This window comes from Sphaeramia orbicularis, chromosome 12 (assembly GCF_902148855.1).
Source record: "Sphaeramia orbicularis chromosome 12, fSphaOr1.1, whole genome shotgun sequence".
Classification (NCBI taxonomy): Eukaryota; Metazoa; Chordata; class Actinopteri; order Kurtiformes; family Apogonidae; genus Sphaeramia; species Sphaeramia orbicularis.
In genome coordinates this window covers 76127914-76154457 of record NC_043968.1, presented here as the reverse complement: position 1 = coordinate 76154457, position 26544 = coordinate 76127914, and the positions used below count along the sequence as shown (strand labels likewise).

Genomic DNA, 26544 nt, shown 5'->3' with positions numbered 1-26544 from the left:
CCAGCTAAAGGCCTTGCAGTCACCTCTCCGAGGCTCACTAGTGGGCCAGAGAATGTTGAGGACCGCTGTTCAAGGTTCAAGATCTCAAAGCGTTTTATTGTCATGTGGACAGTGTAGAAACAGGTTTCCTTGTATAATGAAAATCTTACTCTGCTTTCCACACTGAATACCAAGAGAATTATAATAATAATTTTAATAGAATGATTTAATTAGGAAACTAAAACAAATTAAACAAAGTGGCATTTAGGAATGGCATGAAAAGGAGAATGAGCATAAAATATAAACTACTGTCACTAAGTAAGTAAATAAATATTTACATAAATATACAATGTATGAGTAATTGTGAAAAACTACCAGAGATAAATACTTTGTTGTAATTATCTGCTTATAATTTTTTTATTTCATGTATATAACTTCTATATATGTAAAGAAAACAAACAAAAACATACTCATACAGGGGAGCAATGACAGAAATAGCAAAAATATACATAGTAACAATGGAGTAAAATAGTAATAAAAATAGTAAAATAGTAATAGTAAAATAAAAGCATAAAATATAGTTAATGGGAAATAAGTATATTTCCCATTCCATTCTTTCCTTCCAGAAACCCTTTTCCCCTGTAAAGATTAACGCAGAACATTTAACATTTCAAGTGTTTCAAGTGCATGAGGGGTTTACATGGGTCTATTTGCACGTTACTCTTATCAAGTAAAATCAGCTCTTAATAGTGTTAAAAAAATCAACCCAGTTTTTCCAATAATTAGTGAATTCGTCTGATTCAAGTCTGACAAAGAGAGTCAACTTCTCCATCCTATAGATGTCACCTATCGCCTCTATCCAGTCCTCCATTTTTGGTGCGTCCTTTTTCAGCCACTTCCTAGTGATGGCTTTTTTACCTGCCACCGACAATATTCTGAATAGATATTTATCCCGTGAATGTGTTATCCCCTGGTTCACTTTTCCCAAGTATATGGATTCAAATGTGAAAAGAAACTGGACTATAAATACTATGTTGAATGTGCAAAACTGTAAGAGATGAACAGTATGATATATGTGCCATTATTGAGTTACACATTACACTTAAACAGAAACTTCTCATGAGAAAAAGAAGTACAATGAAAAACTCTACAGACGCTGATGACTTACATGATTCATTAATGTGGAAAGTTTGACACTGTCCTGGATGTTCTTCTCCATGATATTCAGAATTTTTACCAATTTCTCAGACGGAAGCTGTGGATCAAACAGAGTTCAGTTCATCTAAACAACACAACATGGAACACACTGAAAACTGCTCCGTCATCACAGACTGAGCATACATACACTGTGGGTGTGGATAGAAAGATCGACGAAAACATACTTTATCTCTTACCTTATTAAAGATGCCCATAGTCTTAATCTTAGCAGAATCAGTGCCAAGTTCACTCAGTTGGTGTTTTCCAAGCAAGAGCTCCTGAGGTATTTCATCATCATCTGTTAAGGCACATACAATTATCATTATCATTATCATTGACCTAACTCACCTCAGTCCTTCACCCAACACTATCACAAAGTGTGCAGCATCTAATATGTACCTATGGCAGTGAGGTCCACATCCTCAAGGTTCTCAAGAATGGTGTCCACACTGGCTGTGAACCTCTTAAATGTGGATGAGTCCATCATTTCTGTTGGATAAATAAATAGTTCAGAATAAACGCTATTTTTTGTTGTAACATAATTCATTCGTGATATAAAAGAATGGGGTAAAATACCTTCAAGTGTGAGTTTGGGCTCATATGCCTTTTTACTTTTCTGTTTCTTCAGTTTTCTTGCAACTTAAATGAGGAAAACACAATTCAGTTTTTAAAAAAGTGCCAACAGCATAAATGAAATAAAATCAATTTGTTCTTCTGCTACTGCCAGTGCCTAAGGACTTACCGTCCCTGAAGTTTGGTGGTGGTGAGTCTTCATCGGAATCATCGGTGCTTCTTCTACGGTGACGAACTCTTTTCTCTTCAAACTTCCATGTCTTGTCATGGCCTCTCTTGGGTTTTTTCTTCACCACTGTCACAGTGAAAGAGAACAGTTACATTTAAAATGACCAGTGGCCTGCAGTACAGCTAGGAAATCTGGCCAAAATATCCTTTGACAAATCTGAGCTAGAATCACAATCCACAGTCCAAACCAAAGGTACATTGCAACCAAGTAACCTTTACTTGAAAAAAACCTGTTGGACCATTATTGCTGAGTATCAAGATAACAGCTACATGAACCCTGAAACCCATCTGTCCATGGACACATCATTATTTCTGATTATTCTGTGTGCCATGCATCGAGGACAACTTGAGTTTTCTTCCACTCTTTACCCACACTGTGATGGGTTGTAAAACTCTCCTGTTTGAAGCTGTCATGACCTCAATTTTAAAAGGTCCAGTGTGTGAGATTTACACAGATCTCACTGAAAAAGAAATGAAATACTCCATTCAGAACACAGTTTTTATTGATTGGGGAATAATAAAATGAATATCTGACATCTGGGCGCCACTAGCAATTATGGGCCCCACGAAAGGTAAACGTTGTGGGCCCTTCGTAAAATTCAGTATCTTCTCGATTTGTCGGAGTGGCGGGGCCAGCAGTTATGTACGTGGGGGTGCAGTCCATAACTAACGTAACTAACGCTGGCGTGAAGCAAAAGTGAAACTCAACATGCTTTCAATGTCTGACTCCCAGCTTCTGTGCCTCTATTATACAGCGGATCTTATATGAAATTTTTACAACTTCTAACCTGTATCCACTGGACCCCCTCCACTGCTCTATAGGCCCCCCAGAAATGCTAAGCCCCATGACTTTGTCACGTTTACCCCCCTTTACAGCGCCCCAGTCTGACATATATATATCATGTCCTTTGTTTACATCTACAGAGGTAGTGGAGTGGTCTTCATGTTGTGCCCCATGTTTCTACAGATGTTCTGAACTGACATCCTCCTCTTTATTTTCTGTTTAATGTCATGTGACCAGTGTTGTTACAGCATGCACCAGAGTTAATATCTGGATTCATTCATTAATTTTATGTAACACCATGATCCTATAGCCCCCTGCAGGGGGTGGGATTCTCTCAGACAGACCAGGGTATCACAGCACTGACATATAGAGGCAAACATCAGTGATTCTCACATTCACACTTCTAGGGAATTTAGGTGGGGAATTAATATTGCTTTTGGACTTTGGGAAGCCAGAGGACCTGTAGAAAACCCAGCTGACTGACACTGGATTCCTAACTAACACCTTTATGCTACAACACAACAGCAACCCCTGCACCACTGAACCACCGAAGTTGGGCAACTTAATATCTCTGTAACTAAAAGAACAGACACAACAATTGCTCTAACACTGGACTTTGTTGCTTTTCGTGGCCACTATGTTACACACTAGGGATGTCATGAGAACCAATACTCACGATACCATTCGATACAATGATGAAAAACCCCCATCAATACTGTCTTTTGTTTTTTTTAAGAAATGGAAATACCGATGCCTGCGTAAGAATCGGTACCATCGTTATGCTACTACTCTTCCGGTATTGATGAGGGCAGTATGTGCTGAAAGTACACATGTAACAGGTACAGGAACTCGTGAAAGAATGGGCACAGCTTATGTGTGGGAGTGTTTCACATTTCAGGTAGATGACCATGACATGGTTATTGACACGCATAAGTCACTGAGTAAATGCTGCCACCGCGGAATTCAAATGAAGGGGGGGATACCACGAATCTAGCAAAGTACCTTCGAGACAGGCACCCAGATCTGTTTAAAGAATTCAAGGTGAGTTCTGTTATTCAGCATTAAACATCTGACACGAGATATCATCAGGGCTCGACATTGGTGCTGCTCCGATGGCCCAACGCAGTTTTAACAGCCTGGCCTGTTCGGGCCACCACCAATACGACATGTTGACAACAACAAACTATACCAGCGGTCACTAACAGGTGGACCGCGGTCCGGGTCCAGACCCAGAAGTCGTCCTATACGGATCCGGACCTACAGGCGGTGTTGGAGTGCTTCTATTGTAACCAGCACAGCTTAAGGTAGAGTAGATGAGGAAACGCGCAGACCAATTGTATGCAAGTAGAGCCATCCCACGTGATACCACTCAGCCAATCACATCTGTGCATTCAAAGCAGGAAACTGTGACTGACAGTGAAGACAGATGAGAGAGTTAGCGGCAACAGCAATATTCAGTTATATGCAAATACTGAAAGTATTTCTTGTTTAAGTTTATGGGTTCTTATGATTCTTTTTTGTTTTTACCGTGGTATCGACTTTGGTATCAAGAATCGTGTGATTTTAGTGGTACAATTCCTGAATTTTTGGTATCATGACATCCCTATTATACACACTGAACCTTTAATGAGGCCGTCTGTACAATTCCTCTGAGATGGCCCAGCCCTTCAGTAAAGTCTGCACATACTTTATTGAGGTAAATTCTCACCCTCAGCGTCAGAGCCAGACTCAGACTGATCTTCATCATCTTCATCCGAGTCAACCTCAGCATATTTGGGTTTCTTACTGATCGCGCTGTGCCTGCGTTTGCTTGTCATTTCTGGAGGAACAAGAAGGGATCAGTCATCACACAAATATCTATATCCCACTGTGGAGAAATAACATAAACCATGTGAATTCAACGCTGTACCTGATCTAGCCCCAGAGGACCAGTTCCTGGAGGTGCGTGGAGTCCTACTGTCCCTGATGATTCTTTTTACCTCATCAATACTAAGTCTCTTCAGCACAACAGATGGTTTGGATCCTTTGCATAAGTTCTTCACCAGTGACACTCTCTCCAGCCTAACTCGAGGTTCACTCAACCCATCTAGCATTTTGCTTCCATCTCGATTCAGTTTAGGAATCACAAAGTTTTTTAAACTTCCTGACTTTCCACCCAGGAGATAAGAGGGAAACTCACTGGGTTTGTTCTCTGAAGGCCGCTGTTTATGTCCAGCCTGAACCCCAGAACTGCTGTCCCCATTCCTCCTGTCCCCACCCTTCCTTTCGTCCTTGTTTGGAGGACTAGACGTGTCTGTCCTTGGTCGACCGTTGAGGTCAGTCGACTTCTTGCTTTTGTCTTGCGTCCCTTTAGGACAGTCCGGTTTAGTGTGCTGGTCGGTAGGATCTGTGTTACAGTTTTCACTGGACAGTGTCTTCTGTTTCCTTTCCCTGTCTCTGTCCTTATCCCTATCTCTGTCCTTATCCCTCTGTCTGTCCTTACCCCCATCTTTGTCTTTATTCAAGTCTCTTTCTTTTTCTCGGTCTCTACCTTTATCTTTTTCTTTGTCTTTATCCAGGTTTTTGTCTTTTTGTCTGTCTCTACCTTTATCCCTGTTTCTCTCTTTATCCCTGATTTTTTCTTTCTCTTTTTCTCTGTCTCTTTCCCTAAGTCTTTCTTTATCCCTGACTTTTTCTTTTTCTCCGTCTCTGTCTTTCTCCTTGTCTTTGTCTTTCTCCTTGTCTTTGTCTTTCTCCTTGTCTTTGTCTTTCTCCTTGTTTATCTCTTTCTCCTTGTCTCTCTCTTTGTCCTTGTCTCTCTCTTTCTCCTTGTCTTTGTCTTTCTCTTTGTCTCTGTCCCTGACTCTTTCCCGGTCTCTGCCTTTATCCCGGTCTCTACCTTTATCCCGGTCTCTGCCTTTATCCCGGTCTCTGCCTTTATCCCGGTCTTTGCCTTTATCCCGGTCTTTGCCTTTATCCCGGTCTCTGTCTTTATCCTGGTCTCTGTCTTTGTCCCTGTCTGGTCTGGAGTCTGTCCTACTCATGGGTTTTGAACCCTCGGGTTGCCTGAGACGGGATTGCAAACTGCTGTGGTTTTTTTCTTCTTTGTGGGTTGAGTCCGAGTGTCTGTCCTGCTTCTGCTGTGATGCTTCTGACTGTCTGGAATCTGAATGTTTTTCTTTACCGTTGTCAGTTTTAGCCTCATGCAGGTGCCGTGATTCCCGCTGGCTTTCTTTGCGTTTAAGCGTTTCTGGTTTGCATTCGGAGCCACTCCTCACATTAACTGCATGCTGTTTGTTGATAGGTCTTTTTTCAACATCTTTATCTGCCTTTAATTCTGTCTTTGACTTTAGGCGCTGGAGGTGGTCTTCACAAATCTCCCGTGCTTCCAAGACCACTACAGGCTGTCTTTTTCCAATGCCAGCTTGCTGCAGATCAATACTGACCATCAGAGCAGGCCGACTAGCACCGTTACTTGCACCGTTTGTCTTCTTGGGGGTCAGTTTGCTACCACCCTTTGACTGACCCCCTTGACTGCCAGGTGCTTCGCTGGCCTCAGCTGTGGCCCCAGTTCCAGGTTCCTGAGGATAAGAGTCTTGTTTTCGTTTCTTCAGTGGCTTGTCTGAAATGAAGACAACAGCTGGTTAGCATTTTCCCCTTTACACAACGACCAAAATCAGCTAAACAAAATACTCAAACGGTTCAATGTTAAGTTCAGACAGAAAGAAATTCACCTTTATCTTGTACTTCTTTATTCCATCGTTCTTTCTCGTTGACTGACTCATGTTCTATTCTCTCAGTCTCTGAAAGTGCATCTATCTCGGCGTCGTCGGACACAACACCACCTGTGACTCCAGCCTCCTTTGTACTAGGCCGAATGGGAGCTTGCTGACAGTTTGTCGGCTCCTCAGCACAAAACTTCTGCGATTGGTCCAGGGTTGTCCTTGACGACTGAGTGTTCCTCACTACATCGGTGTTGTGGTCTGAGTTTGCATTTGCTCCTGAGGAAACTTCTCCAGACTGATCCGTGTCTGAAGACCTCACACGGGACAGCTTTATAGTCAGCCTGGCAGAGTCTTTCAATGGGGAGCTTACAATGCCATACAAGGCATTTTTGTCTATTTGCTCATTATCCTCTTTGCTCCTTTCTTTCTGTTTCCTCTTGCGCTCAGCGGAGGTAAAGAGCTGATTAGGAGCAGCAACTGCCTGGCTAACAGGTGGAGGGGACTGCATGATGACCCTTGACCCTGTTGGAACATGAAAAATTTAGTAAATCTTGACATAAACCTGACTGTCCAATTGTCTATTATGAAATGCAGAGAGCAGAGGGTATGCACATAACGTCACAGTCCAAGTCACCCACTGTGCTCAGCAGTTCTGGAATGATTTGGAGAATTTCAACCAAAAATAACTTAATTTGGAAGTCATAAATGATCATTCACAGCTGAAATAAAAGAAAATGTTGGGTTTCCTTTGATCTGAGAGCAAATTATTATGGTTCACATCCTATTCTACAAGTTGCAAATAAAGGAGGCAAGGAGGAAGGTTGAAAATAAAAGTGACAACATTGAAATCTGAGAAACCAAAGCAAAAAAAATAAAAAAGAAAGAACTGCTGACTAAATCCAGGGCTTGGATTTGAATTTAATTGATCTACTGAATGTATTAAAAAACTAAAAACTAGTACAAGACAGAGTAAGCTGGACGTGGTAGTATTTTACCACCATCGTCTGTTAATGGCACATTCTTTATTTGAATGGATCCGCTCAAAATCTGAGAAAATGGACCTGGATGACAGGTCAACCACTTGGCATCCACTAAGACACCATCAACACACTTAAGGTTTAGGTTTATGTTTACATTTGACTGTCATTGATCCAACTCCATGGGTTTTACTGGTGAATCAATGTTGAAGAAAATGAAGGTGTTTCCACTGTAACTACGGAGCCTCTGAACATCCAAATATGTCATATCTGATGACCATGAAAAGATGACAAACTGCATTTTACACCAATTATTTACATGGATTGATAGGATTAGTGGATCAGAACTTATTAAACCATTTAAATCAGTAAATGGTTTTGGTCGCTGGTGGTTGTTTGTTTTTGGGTCTTTATGGGTTAAAAATAAATAAATACATCACATCACATATGATAATTGCAAGCACTTTTGAGCACTTGAACTGAAATTCAAGCACTTTTCAGACCTTGAAAACACAACACTGAAATTCAAGCATTCTCAAAGATTTCAAGCACCATATGAACCCTGTATATGTCCCTTGGGGTGGAAGTCAGGAGGCCTAAATACAAATGTGGATGAACCTCTGCTCACATGTCAGTGTCCATAGACTCCAGGTTCTTTGGTTAAACTGTAAGGATCCCTGTCAGGTCCCCCTGCCTTTTGTTTAACTATGCTGCTTACTGCCATGTTTTGCAACTAAGTTCCACCTGGAGGGGCATGTTGTGACGTCAGTGCATACCCTCTATACAAGAATATTTTCAGTTAGAGCGTACTTTTTGCAGGATCTTCACCGCCGGCTGGGGAACACGTGGACTGAGGCGATTTCACAGTAAAAGCCGCAGGCCTCAATGAGGAGTCGTTCTCCTGTCAAAATACAAGACATTTGATCTCACTGTTTTTAACAGTCAGTGTCTGCTGCTGAGGTCCAGTTCAGGTGCCCGGTTCCTCTGCATTACCTCATTTCCCAGTCTGTGATCCACCTTCATATAGTCGTCATTGGGGCTTGGTCTCACATTGTGATCGGATGAGTTATTCGATAGCTGTCCAGAGACTTTGTTGCCGTGGGTATTTCTCATACTGCCAGCAACTAAAACAAACAATAAAATAAAATATGCTTTAAAATTATATCGGTTGTACTGTACCTAATATTTAGTTTCAGTGTTGTATTTTCTTTCTTTTTCACATAATCAAATAACATATAATGGAAAATTAACATCTACTAAAGCATCTAACAGTTACCTTCATTGTCAATTAAACCATTTTTAAGTGTTGCCTCAATTAATCAACTGTTTGGTCTATAAAATGCCAGAAAATTGTGAAAAATTATGACAAAGTCTGATGTGCGTCTTGTTTGATCCACAACCCAAGGACTGCCACAGGTGAGAAAAGAAACAGGAAAATATTCACACTTAAAAAACCTACAAAATAAAAGCATTTTGTCTTCTTCGATCTACTTCAAATGTCATGGCATTTTCTCCTACTACTGTATTACTGCAAAGAATAAACATTTGAATAATAACTCACAATAAATCAATCAAAAATACATAATTCTACATAAAAAATGTAGTGAGAATTACCAAATATTAAACAGCATAATCAATAAAATTTACAAGATGGCTCAAAAATTGTACAAAAACCAAATATTCAACAAAATGGAGAAAAATGAGTAATAAATAAATGCTGAAAAAAAGTTAATCAAAATTGCACTTGATAAGCAGCTGATCTGAACTGGAATCAGAACATTGTGATTCGTCCATCAATTATCAATATAGAAGGCAATTGCATATCTGTAATTGGAGTAAAATTATGGAACAATCTTGATAAAGAATTAAAAACATGCACATCAGTCACTACATTTAAAAGAATGTTTAAAACTAAGGTATCCAATAAATATAAAATATTAGGATAAAGTAAGCCAATTATCAGTATGGATCTAAGATTTTGCTTAGACTATATTATTTGTTTTATCTATATTACTGTTTAAAACTGCACCATCTTGTTCTCTTGTTTTGTTTCTGCAACTTTCCTTTTTGTAAATAGGGTAGGCATAAATAAGCTGTTGCTTCTGCCTACACCTTTTTGCCCATGTTTAATTTAGAAATTCACACTGTATGTATGTATATATCATGTTTTGTTAAGTGGACGAATAAATTACCACTACTACTAATTAAGCTAATAGCTGAGAACTACTCTATTACACAAATATTTATTGTAGCTGTAATACCTGAATATCTTATATTATGTGTGTGCATGTGGGTCTTAAGCATCACACAAAATCCAGAAAGAGCCAACTGCTGCAGTTTGCCTACATATGTATTTTTGGTCAAGGAAGAGACTACCAAAAACAACAAGTTGACAGGACCAATATTTTGGGAGATATTAGCAATTTTGGAATACAACTGCCTTACAATTACATTGCAATGGCCAGCATCAGGGTCGGGATGTGGATTCTAAACACCCTCCCGCCACTTTTTGCATCCCACCCTCAGTACTGGCAATGATGAAGTCTAGAACCCATGGGGAACCACGGGTCAACATGCTAGTTACTAATCTTATGAATAGTACCTGAAAACTGAACATTTATCCCATGTAAATGAACACTGACTTTTTAAAACAGCAGTAGGACAAAAGCACATTCAAAGGAACATTCAAACCTTTACATATTTCATAACATATGAGTTCTGTGGCTTCCCCATCACCTTCCTATTAAAGTCTTGTTGTGCTCACCTTGCTGAGTCTGTTGGTGTTGAGAATAACTGGGAGGATTGTACTGCAGGTAGTCGTCAGGACTCTGAGGTGTGTAGGGACTTGGAATTGGGCTGTTCTGCTCAGGGATAAACCGAGTACCTGACCCTGCCTGTGCAGATGTAAAGCATCTGGGAAAAAAGAAAGATTAGAAGTTAAGGATAAATGATGAACCTTTCTAACAACATAGTGGTAGCTGCTTACCCAGATGGACTCGGAGTGATGGTGGTTTGCTGATAGTTGGTTCCAGGACTGCCGTGGACTTGATTTTGCGACACCTTGTACTGCTGGATCATTGGCTGCTGCCGAACATCTGGGAAAATATTTTTAAAGAGATATTAAGTAAATGGTAAAAAACAAGTCACACTTAAAAGTGCATGATGAAACATGTGCAACCTGTTCAGACCTAGCGTTAACATCAGCCTTCAATAATGTGATCACATATGGACCACTCTAATGCCTTGTATGAACACACTCAGGACACTTTAAGGATGCAGATTTTAATTGTCAGTTTGGTCTGGGGTGCTTATTTCTATGTGCAGTTTGACCATGGCAGACCTCCTGGGGCGCACCAAAGAACTGAACACTCAGCTAATGTAGTCACTGTAGGTAGGTCACAGGTGAGCCGTGAGGTTAGGGGTAGGGGTAGGGTTACACTAGTTAAACTGATGAAGTCTCAGCTGTGTTTCAGCCATATGTTACAAACAGAAACTCCAGCATGTTGGCTTTTATACTTCCTTTGTTATAACCCTAAAACTAACCCTAGCTTCCATGAAAACGGAGGATATTAAAAGGTGAAAGTGTCTCAAGGCATCTGAAAACTATGACAGGCTGACAAAGCTGTAATACAAGAGCTTCCTAAGTCGTGGGGGCAGCAGCCTCAGCAGAGGAGCCCAGACAGCCCTCTGCCCAACCACATCCACCAGCTCTGGGGGAATCCTGAGGTGTTCCAGACCACAGATATAATCCCTCTAGCGTGTCCTGGGTCGGTCTCCTCCATGCACATATCCCCCAATTTAAATTTGACCCATGGGGATCACTTATCTGATCCACACACACCTGCATGACTGATGCCTGTCACTGACTTACAATGGTATAACTTCTATGAGCCCATCAGGGCTCATCAGGGCAGGAATTTTCAGGCATTCTGTGATACCATCACAGATTTGATGTAAGGAGCAGTGCGTTGCATTGTGGGCTGCACATGAAAACAACATGCTGACTTCTGTAGTCTTTTGTAGTTTTACACAAAAAAAATTCTAAATCAAAAATCGAGTTTTTAAGAGGAAAAAAAAAATCGGGATTTTATTTTTTATTTTTTATTTTTTATCATACAGCCCTAACTCATACACTGAGTAACAGGCAGGAAAACACTTCGTCTTAAAAGCTGCTGGTAGTCTGCGGTATGCACAAAAACACAAACACTACAAACCCAGCCTGTTGCTCTTGAGGAGCTTGTTTATTTGCATATAGAGCAGGAAAGTGAACTAGAGATGTCCCGATCTGATCTAAGGATCGTTATCAGCTGCCGATCTGGTATTTTTTAGAAGATCGGACTGGATTGGATTTAGTCACGATTGGGCCAATCCAGTTTTCACATAAGTTTTCAGTGTGGTTGGTTTCCATAAATAAAAACGAAAACGAAACATCATGCAACATGGTAAATGGACTGAACGTACATAGCGCATTTTCTACACCTTAACGGTGCCCGAAGCACTTTACAATTCCTCACATTCACACACATTAATACACCAGTGGGAGGCTGCTGCCATGCCCTACTGGGAGCAATTTAGGGTTCAGTGTCTTGCCCAAGGACACTTCGACATGTGGACAGTTGAAGCCAGGATTCGAACCGCCGACCCTACGGTCATTGGACACCCCGCTCAAGCCGCCCATGTCCACTATGTGGGAATACTTTTCTCTGGAAAACAACAAAACTCAAGCAGCAACTTGCAAGATGTGTAAACTGGCAGTTGGACAAGGAAGGAGCATCAGGGTTCACTTTAATATAACAAATTAGATTTGTCGCTTACGAAAGTATCACACAGCTGAGTATGAGAACTCCAAGGCTGCATTGAAGCTGAACGTAGAATGAAAGCTGAATGGACACTGAAACAGAGCCCGGAGAATAAACGTTTTTTTTTATATGTAAAATTTAAGTTACCCAATTGCTTGCTTATTTATTTTCTTTATATTTAAAATCTTACTTTAAAAGTTTTTTAAAAATTTTTATAAGAGGTATAATATACCACAAATACTGGATTGGATTGGACTTAGTTCTTTATATGACCTGACTTAATGTTTGTTGAAAAAAAAAAAAAAAAAAAAAAAGAAAAAAGTTGTTGGTTATGTTATGAAACATTATAAAAACCTTTGGGTCATACTTTGGTTGTATTTTAATTTTAATGCTGGGAAGAGCTATTTTGATGTTAACCATACATCAGAAATTCATGTTTGTTTTAAAATCAAAATTTAATAGTAAAAAGTATCGGTATTAGATCAGTATCGGCAAAACTAACCATAAAAAAATCAGATTGGAAGCAAAAAAATCCAGATCGGGACATCGCTTATGTGAACCAATTACAAATGATCATTTGGAGACTAATTTAAGGAAATGCTCTTAACGCCAGGTAACAAAGGTCGCACTTAAAGCTTATCCTAAAGGGTTAAGGTTAGGTCCACATGTGATCAAAGCCTGAACCAGTGATACAGTGTTGGCACCAGAACTTATTGTTTACCATCAACTCCTTAAACAAGGTAGCTATAGGTCAACTAGTTCTTCATGCTTATGTCTATGCATTTTAACCTATAAAGTCCCGGCGCCTCTTTAGTGGCAGTTCCAAAATGATTTTTTTCTCTATAGTCAATATTTCCTATGAGATTTATCACCATTTATTATAAAATAATCATCAGTATTTTGCATTTTCCAGTGAAAATCTGGTATTTTACAATATTTAATGTACTGATCATGTAGATGTTCTTAAAAGCTCAGATTAAAGTTGAGGAATATTTTGTCAAAAACTGAGAAAACTGAAGAAAAAGTGACTTCTTTTATCATTAACAAAACATAAACCCAGTGTGTCCATCCACTGTCATTGATCCAACTCCATGGGTTTTACTGGTGAATAAATGTTGTAGAAGATGATGGTGTTTCCACGGTAACTACGGAGCCTCTGAACGTCCATATGGGTCATATCTGATGACCATGAAAAGATGAAGAACTGTATTTTATACCAATTATTTACATGTATTGACAGGATTCGTGGATCAGCACCTATTAAACATTTTAGATCAGTAGATGGTTTTGGTCGACGGTGGATGTTTGGGTCTTTATGGGTTAATGTTATAACTTGGGTAGGGTGACCCAAATCTTATAAACATATAAAACTGCCCAGATGTTTGATATTTCTGAAAATATCACTGCAATATTTTAAGGAAGTGTATCACCTAAAATGATTCATGACCACCACAAAACTGTCTCCACATCAAAGAGATCAAGGAGGAGGTTACAGCTGCAGGGAAAGAGTGAGGATTTATCAAGGCTACGGACAGACTTTGGTGTCATGTAATTATTTAGCAAATCTGCCATTCCACTGGATCAGAAACTCCAAATCCTCCTACATGCTCCAACAGTACAAACAGTCATTGAGTATTCAAGAGTGTTTATATGCTGCATCCTTATAATTATCTGTAATTGCATATTATTGCAGCTGCTCATAAATTTCCTGATCAAAGGTTGAAGACCTGTACACAACTGAACATGGCAATAATCTTACTGCTAATGACATTAACACAACAAATGCTTTGAGTAATAAAAAGTGTCCAATGAAGACAGATGTTTAAAGGGCTCGTTCACCTCTGTTGGAAAGGAACCCTGTATCAGTCAAACTACTGGTACTGTGAGGAACCACAGGGATAGCTTTGTAGTTTGGTTAGTGGAGTATCTCTGAGATTTGTTCCACTACTACTAGAAGTATTTCTTTGTGTATTGGGTAAGGAAAGCTTCTCACCTCTCATGACTAAACACAGTAGCTGCCAAAGCTGGCTCATTAACACTGAGTCTTCATTTGCAAATAAGGCGCTTTGAAATTCTCACCATTAAGTCATTACCGAAGAGCAAACCCCCAACTGAAGATAGAAAGAATATTATTGGTCACTACCACTGGAGGCCAAGACACCCTCATCTTGTATCTTACATGATGTTACAACATAAGTGACGCCATTAACACTAGTTTGGCTGTTTTCGTGCAGTTACTCCAATGAAATGCAGCAATTAGAATATTAATAGTTACACCAGTTTTTGACATGTGAAAGACCCCATTTCCTCCGACTATTACAATGGAATCTGGGTGCTTCTATGAAACTGGGTTTATTTTGGTATCTGGCACTTTGCCTGCTTTTTAGACCCAATAATAAAAAGGTAAATGTAGACATATTTCCCCCCAGGATGGACCTAATGATGACCTCAGATAAATGCAAAAAAATTGTACTCTTGCTCTGAGCCATCCCATAATTAATGAATTTTTAATCAAATATTGGGCCCAAAAATAGGACCCAACGATGGACATTAAATCTCCCTAGGTGTCAGTGCATTAGATGTGAAAACGTGTGTAAATGGTCTTATATAGACTATAAATAAAGACACTGTGTTAAATGTGTCGATCCTAGTGTTTTTTCCAATACACACATGCAGGTTTTTCATCAATCTCAGTCTCATTCCAGGTTTGGTGTGAAACCCATCGTGTCCACTTGCCTTACACGCGGAACCTGCCCATTTAAACGCATAGAAATCATGAGGGATTTTTCAACAGCAGCCATTTTTGTGAAACACTCTGCCTTGCATAATTAGTTTGATTCCCAAAATGTACCTGTGAGAGAATAAAAAGATATTTACAAAAAATAGTAGTGTGTAATTTTTGTGTCCTTTTTACCATACTGCAGGTGGATTTTTGTATAAAAAAAATAATATAAAAATATACTAAAATGTGTTTTATCTGAAAAATAGTTTCTCTTTTATCTCAGTAAATATTTATTTTTAAAATAGACCCAAAGTGCTTCCAAACTTGCTTCATAACATTAGTCTACATCTGGTTTGAATTTTTAGCCCCTCTGTCCTGTTTTCAGGACCAGTTTCATAGAAGCACCCATCTGTATCTAGGATCAAAGTTATTTAAATCACGAAAATGTTCATTCAAGGGGTAAATATATAGTGATTTCAAGATTTCAATGTGATCTGCCTGTCAGATCTAGAGGTATTCTGGCTCATGGTATATACAGGTTTTAGGGCGGTGCATAGTCTGAACATTGTGCTTGCATCTGTACGTACATGATCACCACCTCCAACATCTGACCAACATATAACAGTGAGAATTTAGTGTGAGCAATTAGCAAACACATATAAATATTCAAAGAAACGGACGATTCCCATCCACAGAGCCTCAGGAAACAAGATGTTTAATACATTTATGTGGTGACAGTGCTGTCATAACAGAACTGGATGGTTCTTGAAGAAATAGATACATTTACCAAGACATTTCATAATAAATGTGAGGGCGGGTTGTTACCAAACCTGGCTGTAACACCAACAGCAAGTGTCTGACTGACGTTAGACAGAGCAGAGACAGTGACACAAAGTTAACCTAAAGGAGTGATATTTTGTGTTTTTTTAATGGAAGTCTTCATTTTCCAACATTTCCCTGTGGTCTCCATAAACTGTAAATGCTCTGCTTGGGTCTGAATTCTTCATTAATTCAACTCCACACGTCCATCTTCGACCCTATTTACGAGTAATGATACCAGAAAGGTGGTTTGGAGCGCTGGCCCTTTAAATGCAAATGAGCCACTTCAGGCCCCGCCCCCTCCAGGTTGTTGCCTCTGCTGCTCTGTCCCGTTCAGCTGCTTGTGTTCGTTAATTAAACCAACAACTGAACATTTTAGGTAATGGGCTCCAAGGCTGGACATATTTTCAGTATGGACTACAACCGCTGCTGCTGACAAACAATAATGTCGTACTCGTAGAAATGTTCGTCTGAAGTCTGGGCCTTATATGTGCAAATGTCATGATGTAACTAGTTATAGATGTAACAAATTAAGCAGGAATTAAAACAGATTGTAGAGATCCACTCAATTTTTGCCCAAATGAATATAAAGATATCTTGGCAGCATCTGGAGGGTTCAAATTCAAACTGTATGAACTATTAGGGTCCAAATACACAAATAAATGAACCAAAGACTAATAAAAGTGGGTTTAGAGAAATATGAGCCCTTTAAATGATAATGGTGAGTAATCTTCCTTATACCAACAGTAAAATGGATTTTGTTATAACAAGATTATGCTACTACAACATCATATTATGATTTGAACCCACATTAAATGATTCATATGCAGGTTTTGCTCTGAGGGATAGAGATACAATCTGAATACAGAGAAGTAGAATGGATTGAATATACCAGGTGGAAATGCAAAGCCAAGATTCTTTATTATCCAGACAGTGTGTCCAGATCATATTTTTAATATCAGGTGTAAATGGGATAATTCGTTCCACTAATACAGAAACAACTAATTTAGTTTAACTGGGAAAAGGAAGTGAATCTGATCCAGGAAATACTTAGTTAGAGTAAAGAGTTACAGCAGAAAACAGCAGTATCTCGTCCTTACCGCCCAAAACCGTGTTCTGGATCGGTGTACTTTTATCCCTGAAGATTTTGGGGCTCCTCGACAGCAAAGTTTGTAGCAGCATGGGCATGTCACCCTCTGGCTCATCGTTCCCCAAGTTGTCTTTCAACTCTCTGTAAAGACAAAACCATCATGTAGGTCAGGGGTGTCAAACATGCGGCCTGGGGACCAAAACCCGCCTGTCAATGGGTCCAGTCCAGCCCGTGGGATGGATTAGTGAAACACAAAAATTACACTGAAGATGTTAACAATCAAGGATGTCAAAATAATTTTAGGTCAATTCCATCTAAAGTGGGTCAGACCAGTAAAATACTATCATAATAACCTATAAATAATGAAAACTACAAATTTGTCTCTTTGTTTTAGTGTAAAATAAAGTAAAATTACACAAAAATGTTAACATTTACAAACTAGCCTTTTACAAAAAATGTGAAAAACCTGAACAAATATGAACAACCTGAAATGTCTTAAGAGAATTAAGAGTAATTGTACCAATATTCTGTCTGTCATTAAATGTTTTGTGTATTTGTAGATCCACTGTGATCTGTAAGTTGTAATGAACATGTGAAAATGAGAAGCTGTGGCCAAATAATGGCATAAATTGTCAAAATTGCACTTTTTTTCTTAATAAATTTAATTTTTGCCATGGTTGTTCATGTTTTTCCACATTTTTTTAAAGGATTTAAAAATTTTGATAATATAATTTTACTTTTTTCACTCTAAAACAGAAATTAGACATACAAATTTTGGAATTGATATTATTTTTGCATTATTGTGTTATTATTTTAATCATCCGGCCCACTGCAGGTCATATTGGGTTGTATGTGGCCCCTGAAGTAACATGAGTTTGACACCCCTGATGTAGGTGCAGGAGCAAGTGAAAAGCCTTCACATCACCTTAATAGACTTTAAATTAGGACTGGGGATTATGGTAGAAATTTACACCGCATATCCCATCGTCAGCCTGTGCAATTATGTCATTATAAAAGTCTGCATGTTAAAGGTACAGTTGGTCTGTTGGATATTTTTACATTATATGACACTAAACAGAGACACACTCCAAAACATGTACAATGAAAGCTGCTGGATGAAGTCAAGGGAAGGGTCACATCTGGTCAAAAAAATTTAACTACAATAATCTACATCAGATTTAGATTTTTTTTTTTTTTTTTTTTTGGGGGGGGGGGGGGGGGGGGGGGGGGGGGAATTACTTATATTTTCAGGAAAATGTATTTTGAAATGAGAAAAAATTTGTGAAAAAAAAAAATCTGAGGGGTTTTATGAGTGAGAATGTTTGTAAAGTGACAGAGTTTTGTGCCGTCATTCTGGATTTATTTTATAAACTCTCATAAATATAATACATTTAGTCCAAATACATTGATATTTGACTATTATATTATTTATGTCCTGTTCTAAACGCACAATGTTTAAAATTAATACATGCATATATCTATGCAAAATACATGTGAATATAATGTTAATATTATTTGTATGTTGTAAATATTGTACCAAAAAAAATGTCAAAGATATTGATAACTGAAATTAAAAAAATGTTTAATTTTAAATTTACTTTTGTTGTCCATCCATGATGCTGCCATCTTTCAAAACTCTTTCTATTTAGGTATGATCAAATATTTTTTTCCTCTAACCAATTATTCGGTTGTAAAATAGAGGGTTTAAGGTATACACTGAATACATTTTAGGATGAAAATGTCATAGAGAACCTTTTGAGAACTTTGGAATTCTTGCAAAAAACAGACATTAATTTTGTCCATCTGTGACACAATAGTTTTTAAAATTTTTAATTTAAAAATATTTGAAACTAAATTTTGCCCTTTGAGTCTGTTTAAGATGGCATTTAGACCTTTACAATTACATGTAATATTTGTCTTAAACTTGTTTGGTTCAAAAGTTATGAATCAAAAAATAGTGGGCTGTCCATCCATGACGCCCTTGACCTCGCCCTGCTACTTCTTTCTCTAGTTTTCATACTGTAGTTTATGTGTCTGAGTTAGAAATATGTTTAAAATTGAAATTATATTTCATATTCCAAAAATGACCAGTAATGTGTGCATTTTCCTCACACACAAACACACAGACAGACCATTTTTTGGAGTTATTTGTGGTTTAAAACACTTATCAAGTAGTGGAAAGTTTAAGAAATCTAAGTGTAGAACACTGAAAACAAATATAATTTTAATTCAGTCAAAGTATGCATGAATAAAAATTTGTAAAACACTGAAGTGTAATTTTTTTTATGGCCCATCCCTTTTGGTTTCACTATCAAATTAACCCTTCCTAAAGCACTGTCTGGTCGACCTTGTCAATTAATGAATGTAACTTGACTGCTGCAAAACATCAACACTTGACAAATCTTTGTTAAAGTCAGTGAAAATGTTACTACACTGAAATATTTGATGGATTTCCAAAGACAACCACAACAAACACAATGATTAAGCATTGATTTGGTTGATTGTAAATCTGTTAAGTCAGTAGTGAACCTTCAGTGACATTCTGTAGAGTGATATTTTGCTTTTTTTTTAATGGAATTCTTAATTTTCCAACATTTCCCTGTGGTCTCCATAAACTGTAAGTGCTCTGCTTGCGTCTGAATTCTTCATTAATTCAACTCCACAGGTCCATCTTCAACCCTATTTCTGAGTAATGACACCAGAAAGGTGGTTTGGAGTGCTGGCCCTTTAAATGTACATGAGCCACTTCAGGCCCCGCCCCCTCCAGGTTGTTGGAGGGGAACATTTTAGGTAATTGGCTCCAAGTCTGGCCATATTTTCAGTATGGATTACAACCGCTGCTGCTGACAAAAGAATTATGTCGTACTCGGAGAAATGTTCATCTGAAGTCTGGACCTTATATGTGCAAATGTGGAGATGGAACTAGTTACAGACGTAACAAATTAAGCAAGAATTCAAACAGATTGTAGAAATCCACTCAATTTTTGCCGGAATGAATATAAAGATAGTTTTGCACCACCTGGAGGGTTCAAATTCAAACTGTATGAACTATTAGGGTCCAAATACACAAATAAATGAACCAAAGACTAATAACAGTGGGTTTAGAGAAATATGACCCTTTTAATACTACAAGCAGCCTTTGTCACACAACAGTAGTAGTTCAGAGTGTAGAGGTGAGAGTGGTGCTTACATGTGTTCAGTGGAGACCTGGTTAAGACTATGCACCAGCTGAGTCACCAGATTTTCATCTCTACACACCAACAGGCTGTTAACCTCTTCAGAGATCCTTCCATTGTACAGCAGGCTCTTGGCAGTGGTGGCAGGGAGAGGAGAAGGCAAGGGAAGCTGGTTCAACACTTCGAGGAAGAACAGACACATTAGACAACATTGTAGTCATTTTGAACTCAGTGTATTCAATTTCTTTCTTTCTTATTATCTCGATGGTCAAAATAAGCAAAACAAGCATTAAATAAATCATAGTTTAATGCCTTATATCTTTTGTTTTTTGCCCCAATTTTACAAACAATTTGCAATGGTTTCTATACATTTCAGTCAGCACTAAAAATGTATCATTAAACTGTTAATAAGTAATGATTTGATATTTCTCATGACAATTATCTCTATCAACTGATGTGAAAGGTTTAATCGTGATTCCTTCAGGAAAAATATTAACATACACATTTAAAACATTGGACAGTTAAAAAGATTTTCAAAAGCAATACAATAGTGAAATTCTGGAGCATGATGAAGCTGGCAGCCAATATAAATACTGCAAACATTGTCAGAAATTAAATGTCTTTGACTATAACAAACTGGCAAGCTGTTGAAATGAATATCCAAATCAAAGTGATAAACATCTAATTAAATACATCAATAAATGTGGAGCTGAACATCAAACCAAAGTGTTTGAAAACTCCCGGGGATTCCGTGTAATTCCTTCATTCTGTGAGCTCTCAAAGTCAATAATTGTAATTAAGGACTATAAAGGACTATTTTTTATATCTATACATATACATATATATATATATATATATATATATATATATATATATATATATATATATATATATATATACTTAGATAGATAGATAGATAGATAGTAATTATTCTTCTATCTATTTGTTTACTTCTTTGTATTTTATGCGTTGTCTGTTTTATCTTGTTGTACAGTGTCCTTGCGTGTCTTGAAAGGCACTTATAAATAAATAAAATGTCTACACACATATATATATGTGTGTGTGTGTGTGTATATATATATATATATATATACACACACACACGTACACATATATACATATATATACATACATACATACATAGATATATATATATATACACATACACACACACACACACACACATATATATATATATATATATATATATATATATATATATATATATATATATATATATATATATATATATATATATATATATATATATATATATATATATGTTAGGGTGTCAAAATTAACGTGGATTTATATAATGACTCTGAACGTCTCTGCCAATGCATTTAGGTCAGTTTATCCAAGTACAGTTAGCGTAGCGCATGTGCAATTGGTCAGTTGATCCAGTAGTGACAGGCAGCAGAACAAACCCATAAAGATGGAAGATGCTAAACAGCACATTGAATGGAAATATGAGGATGAAAAAACTACGACAAAACAGTTGGGTACAGTTGTTTTGTTTCAAGTTGTTTTGTTAAAACTGTTGAAGGTGTTTAATAAACCCGTTACGTGCAGATATATCCCCTTCTTTCTTGAGTCTGTTTGCTCATGCAAAATGAACCGTGATTAATATAGATTAAAAATGAATTCTATTTAATTGTGATTAATCTAAATTAATCCACAGCGACCCTGTGATTAATCTGATTAAAAATTTTAATCGTTTGACAGCACTAATATATATATATATATATATATATATATATATATGTATGTATTAACCAGTAATCACTGAGGAGTCAAATGGTCCTGTGTTTTACTCTTCATATTACTGCTGCATTCATGTATCTAAGCAGATCTGCATCTGATTTGGGACCACATATGGCTGAGGCCCAAATCAGAACAGAAAAGATCAGATTCCCTGTGGTCTGAGCAACACATGATTGAAAAGCTCAGATTTGGACCACTTTGGCCAGCAGTGTGAACATAGGAATCTTGATTCCACTGTTTGTACATGAACAACAGCAGAGACAGGTTGTTGTACTTACAGTCTGTCAGGCTAGCAATTCCAGCGAGAGTAGTGATGGGAACATGAGGCATATCACCATTCATGCTGAAGATGAGGTCAAGAGGTCGTGTCAATACACAAGCTGCTCAATAACACCAATCTCTTCCTTTTCCTCACATCTCCAAAATGCTGCAGAGACAAAATGAAAAGATAATCTTAAATCACACAAGACAAAGACACATGTTTGACAATAAGGTCCAGCCCAGCTTGCTGTTTCCCTATACCATATTTCTTCTCGGATGGGATTTCAAAACTGTCACCCACATGAGTGTGTATTGTTTCAGTCAGGGCTGGTGACGTAGAAAGTGTACACCAGCTTTTACAGCTGGACTGCTTTGTCTGGGCCTGTCTTTGAGAGTTATTGATTTGCATCAGATTCTGATATTAATTCCACTGGTCCAAAGCATTTCTAGGCCCTTGTGCACTCTCCTCTATGAATACAAACCATTATTATCATGTGCCATTTTAACCCTGCTCAACTTGTGCATCCAGTTTCTGCCAGGACAGACAGAAAGTCAACCATTTTAGCTATCCACAGTGTTCCAGCGAGTGCAAGAAGAGCTGGCTGCTTCCACAACTACTGCATCTGCTGCAATACATAATATAAAGTTAGAAAGCTTTGAAGGACTGTAATTGACTCAGATGACTTATCTCTATATAGTTCATAGTATAAACCTAAGTAAGTTCATTCATTTTTTGCCGGTGAAACCCACTAAAGTTAGCTAACAAACAGTAAAGACCTCTAAAGCAAAGGAATATTCCAAATTATATCTTTTGCTAGTTGAGGTTTACGGGGATGTCCAACCAGCAACATTAGCCTGTCTTCCCGGCGTATGTGACTATTATTACTCAGGTATGACTATTTTCGGCGACGTAAACACACTGGATGAGGGCGAGTCACATAAAGACATCTATTAAAGTAAGCAAAATGAACTCGGGGTTAGCCGGCTAGCAACAACTGGAGATGCAGCTATGCTAACTAGCTAGGTATCTCTTTAAGTTGCTTAAGCTAGCATCACCGGGACTGTATCAAACACAATCGCCTACTCTACACCGCTGGTTTGACCAAACAGATCGTGTACAGGTTTACATTTACATCTTACACATGCTATGGCCTTCGTAGCCGCATCTCTAGCTCACAAAGTGGACCTCGGACTTGCCTAAGGAAGCGTAACCCCGACCCGACGCCAGGGAGGCAGGGGTACAAAGCAAAGACCCCATCACAGATCATAATGATCCCTTTGGATCAGATAGGATCGTTTTCTAACTGCAGCCTGATGTGCCGGTCGAAGCAACAAAGGTCCCGGTAAAGCGCGTTTGCGTGAAAAAAGGCGATTGTTATTGTTGAATCTGGCTTATTTACCTCAGGATGTGATGAGAAAGAGAAGTGGTTCTGGAGGAGGAGGAGGAGGGGGAGGAGGAGCAGGAGTAGGATGGCAGCTGGAGGTGGAGAAGAGGCTCGAGCTCCCTCTCCGTCTTTTTTTTTTTTTTTTTTTTTTTTTTTTTTATTAAACCTTTATTGATAATTAACAAGTAGAGAGATGCAACATTTAACAAAAATAAGCATCATATACAATTCAAGTATTGATACAAACAATAAGCAGGTAAGCAGAACAATACAAAAAAAAAAAAAAAAAAAATAGGACCAAGGCTTCTGTAATCCAACGGTATATTTAAAGACATTAACTGACATTCGTTTGACATTTCAAGGTCACTCAAGGTCAAAGGTCATGGCACCAAATGAAAGCCCATATATGACTTCCTATTTATTGCCAATAGTAATTATATCAATATCTTCAACTGTCTTCAAGTTATAGCACTTTGAAATGTGTCCCATTATAAACCAATGGGAAATATTACAATTTCCAAATTTCATAAAAAAATTTTAAAAATCAATATTGCCCAATTCTTTGAACAAACTTGGTAGATACCCCAAAGATGTTCCACAACAAATATCAAGTCATTGTGACTGATGGTTTCGGAGACGAAGATTCTTGAAAAATGTTTAAGGATGGACGCTAACTGACACCAATAGTCCATTGGACCCTTTAGGCCAGGGGTCTCAAACTCATTTTCTTTCAGGTTCCACATTCAGCCTGATTTGATCTCCAGTGGGCCGGACCAGTAAAATAACAGCATAATAACCTATAAATAATGACAACTCCAGATTTTTGTCTTTGTTTTAGTGCAAAAAAAACCCATTAAATTATAAAAATACTTATGTTTATAAACTATCCAAACAAAAGAAAGATGTGAATAACCTGAAAACAACTGAAATTTCTTAAGAAAAATAAGTGCAATTTTAATGATATTATGCCTCAACTTATCATTTATACATGTGCATTATGGATCAGATCTACAAAGACACTAAACAGTAACTGGCAGAAAATTGTTAAAATTGTGCTTAATTTTCTTTAGACATTTCAGGTTGTTCATATTTGTTTAGGTTACTCACAATTTATTGTTACAGGATAGTTTGTAAATATAAATATTTTCACAATTTAATGTTGTTTTTTGCACTAAAACAAAGACAAAAATTTGAAGTTGTCATTATTTATAGACATAATGTAATACTTTTTTCACATCAAACCAAGAAGAAAAATATGCAGTCATTATTTCTTGTAGGTTTTTATGCTATTATTTTACTGTAAATCATATTGGTCTGTATGTGGAACCTGAACTAAAATGAGTTCGACAGCCTTGACTGTGGAATTTTTGCACTTTGCGAATTCATCCCACGGGCTCGATTGGAACCTTTTGCGGGACGCATTTGGCCCCCGGGCCGCATGTTTGAGACCCCTGCTTTAGGCCGTTGGACTAAACAGTGCAATGCAAAAAATGAAAGTTATGAAGTATTAAAAAAAAATAAATGATCAAACAAATTGAGGGTACGTTCACGTTTGGAATTTTTTGCTAAGGCTTATGTTTTATAATACATTTTTAATTCTTTAACAAAGATGTTGATGTTGTGGAGGGATTTGGAGAACGGTGCCTTATTAATATGATATTTGCCCATCAGTATGATTAGATTGATTAAGAAAAATAAAGGTTTATTAAAACATTCAAATGTAGTTATCATTTCCCTTGGAGATACTGAGATTCGTTTTTTGGTTTTGTTCAAAATAACTTGCTCCAGTTCCCTCCAAAACATGTTAGAGGAGGCATAGTCATAAGTGCCAAATTGTTTCTGGTTTCTCATTTTTACAGAAGGTACAGTTTGCATTAATGTCAGCAAATTTTGAGAGGAAGGAATTACAGGGATAGATGTAAAACCTTAAAATTAATTTCTCTGATATTATTGGAGATACAAAATTGAAAAGGATTAAGCCACAATACACACCAGTTTATCTTATGAAACTTTGAATTCCAAATGGATTTGCATTTAAGTGAGATTTTGTGGGTGTTTTGGAACTGCTTCCTTACATGTTTGTTTGTACGTTTAGTATCCGTTATTGTAATGCCATTCACACCTCTCCGTCCCACAGTTCAAACAGCTTCTCTGAGTACACTCTGGGAAAATGTTGTTTTTGGTTTTCATAATTACACTAAAAGAGGAGGAAAATTTTTATTTTTGAATAAATTTGTTTTGGTTTTTGGCAAAAGTTTTTATTCATAAAAGTTAATTTATAAAGAAAACCCCTTGCTCTGTTGCTTTCCAAAAAGAAATGGAACTTCATTTTAGGCTCTTTACCAATTCGACAAGTGAAAAGGCTATTAAAACATTAGTTTTCTGTAATATATACAACCTTTTTATGTAATGCAGAGACTATTTGTCATCAAAATTAAACCAAATTAAAAGTGACTAAACTTAAGACTTTTACATAACACAAATAACTACTAGATGAACCGTGGGTTTATGGTTTACGCAGTCAAAAACACAATGTCCATACCATAGATGTATTTCAGGTGTTTTATTCCCTGGTTGACTGACTCTGACTGACTGGTAAAAAGAAAAAAAAAACAAAAAAACATAGGCCCACACAGGTGCATGCTAGTCTTCTTTGGTGCTGCCTATTTATGCCCAGGTGCCCACGGCCTAAACCAGGGGTCTCAAACTCATTGTCTTTCAGGGGCCAAATTCAGCCCCATTTGATCTCCAGTGGGCCGGACCAGTAAAATAATAACAATATAACCTATAAATAATGACAACTCCAAATTTCTGTCTTTGTTTTAGTGCAAAAAAACCCCCATTAAATTATGAAAATACTTACTTTTATTAAACTATCCAGACAAAAAAGATGTGAATAACCTGAAAAAACTGAAATTTCTTAAGAAAAATAAGTGCAATTTTAACAATATTATGCCTCATTTGATCATTTCTACATGTGCATTATGGATCAGATCTACAAAGACACTAAACACTTAGTAACAGGCAGAAAATTGTTAAAATTGTGCTAAATTTTCTTTAGACATTTCTGGTTGTTCACATTTGTT

The 26544-nt window shown here is 37.6% G+C and overlaps 1 protein-coding gene across 3 annotated transcripts in view; it reads right to left on the bottom strand.

Annotated features, from left to right (window-relative positions):
• LOC115430433 (nipped-B-like protein B) overlaps positions 1–23586 on the bottom strand; it is a 52011-nt gene extending 28425 nt beyond the window's left edge. Inside the window, exons 1-16 of one of the 3 annotated variants that reach the window (XM_030150432.1) lie at positions 23474–23586; positions 22091–22239; positions 20063–20228; positions 16883–17013; positions 10429–10537; positions 10207–10355; positions 8436–8566; positions 8253–8343; positions 6475–6987; positions 4671–6362; positions 4470–4580; positions 1919–2044; positions 1753–1815; positions 1576–1665; positions 1374–1474; positions 1148–1234 (exon numbers count right to left, since the gene is read on the bottom strand). In XM_030150432.1, coding sequence (XP_030006292.1) covers positions 1148–1234; positions 1374–1474; positions 1576–1665; positions 1753–1815; positions 1919–2044; positions 4470–4580; positions 4671–6362; positions 6475–6987; positions 8253–8343; positions 8436–8566; positions 10207–10355; positions 10429–10537; positions 16883–17013; positions 20063–20228; positions 22091–22154 — 3624 coding nt within the window. In that variant the 5' untranslated portion in view covers positions 22155–22239; positions 23474–23586. The other 2 variants (XM_030150433.1, XM_030150434.1) reach the window with 2 other exon arrangements.
• Positions 23587–26544: the final 2958 nt, after the last annotated feature.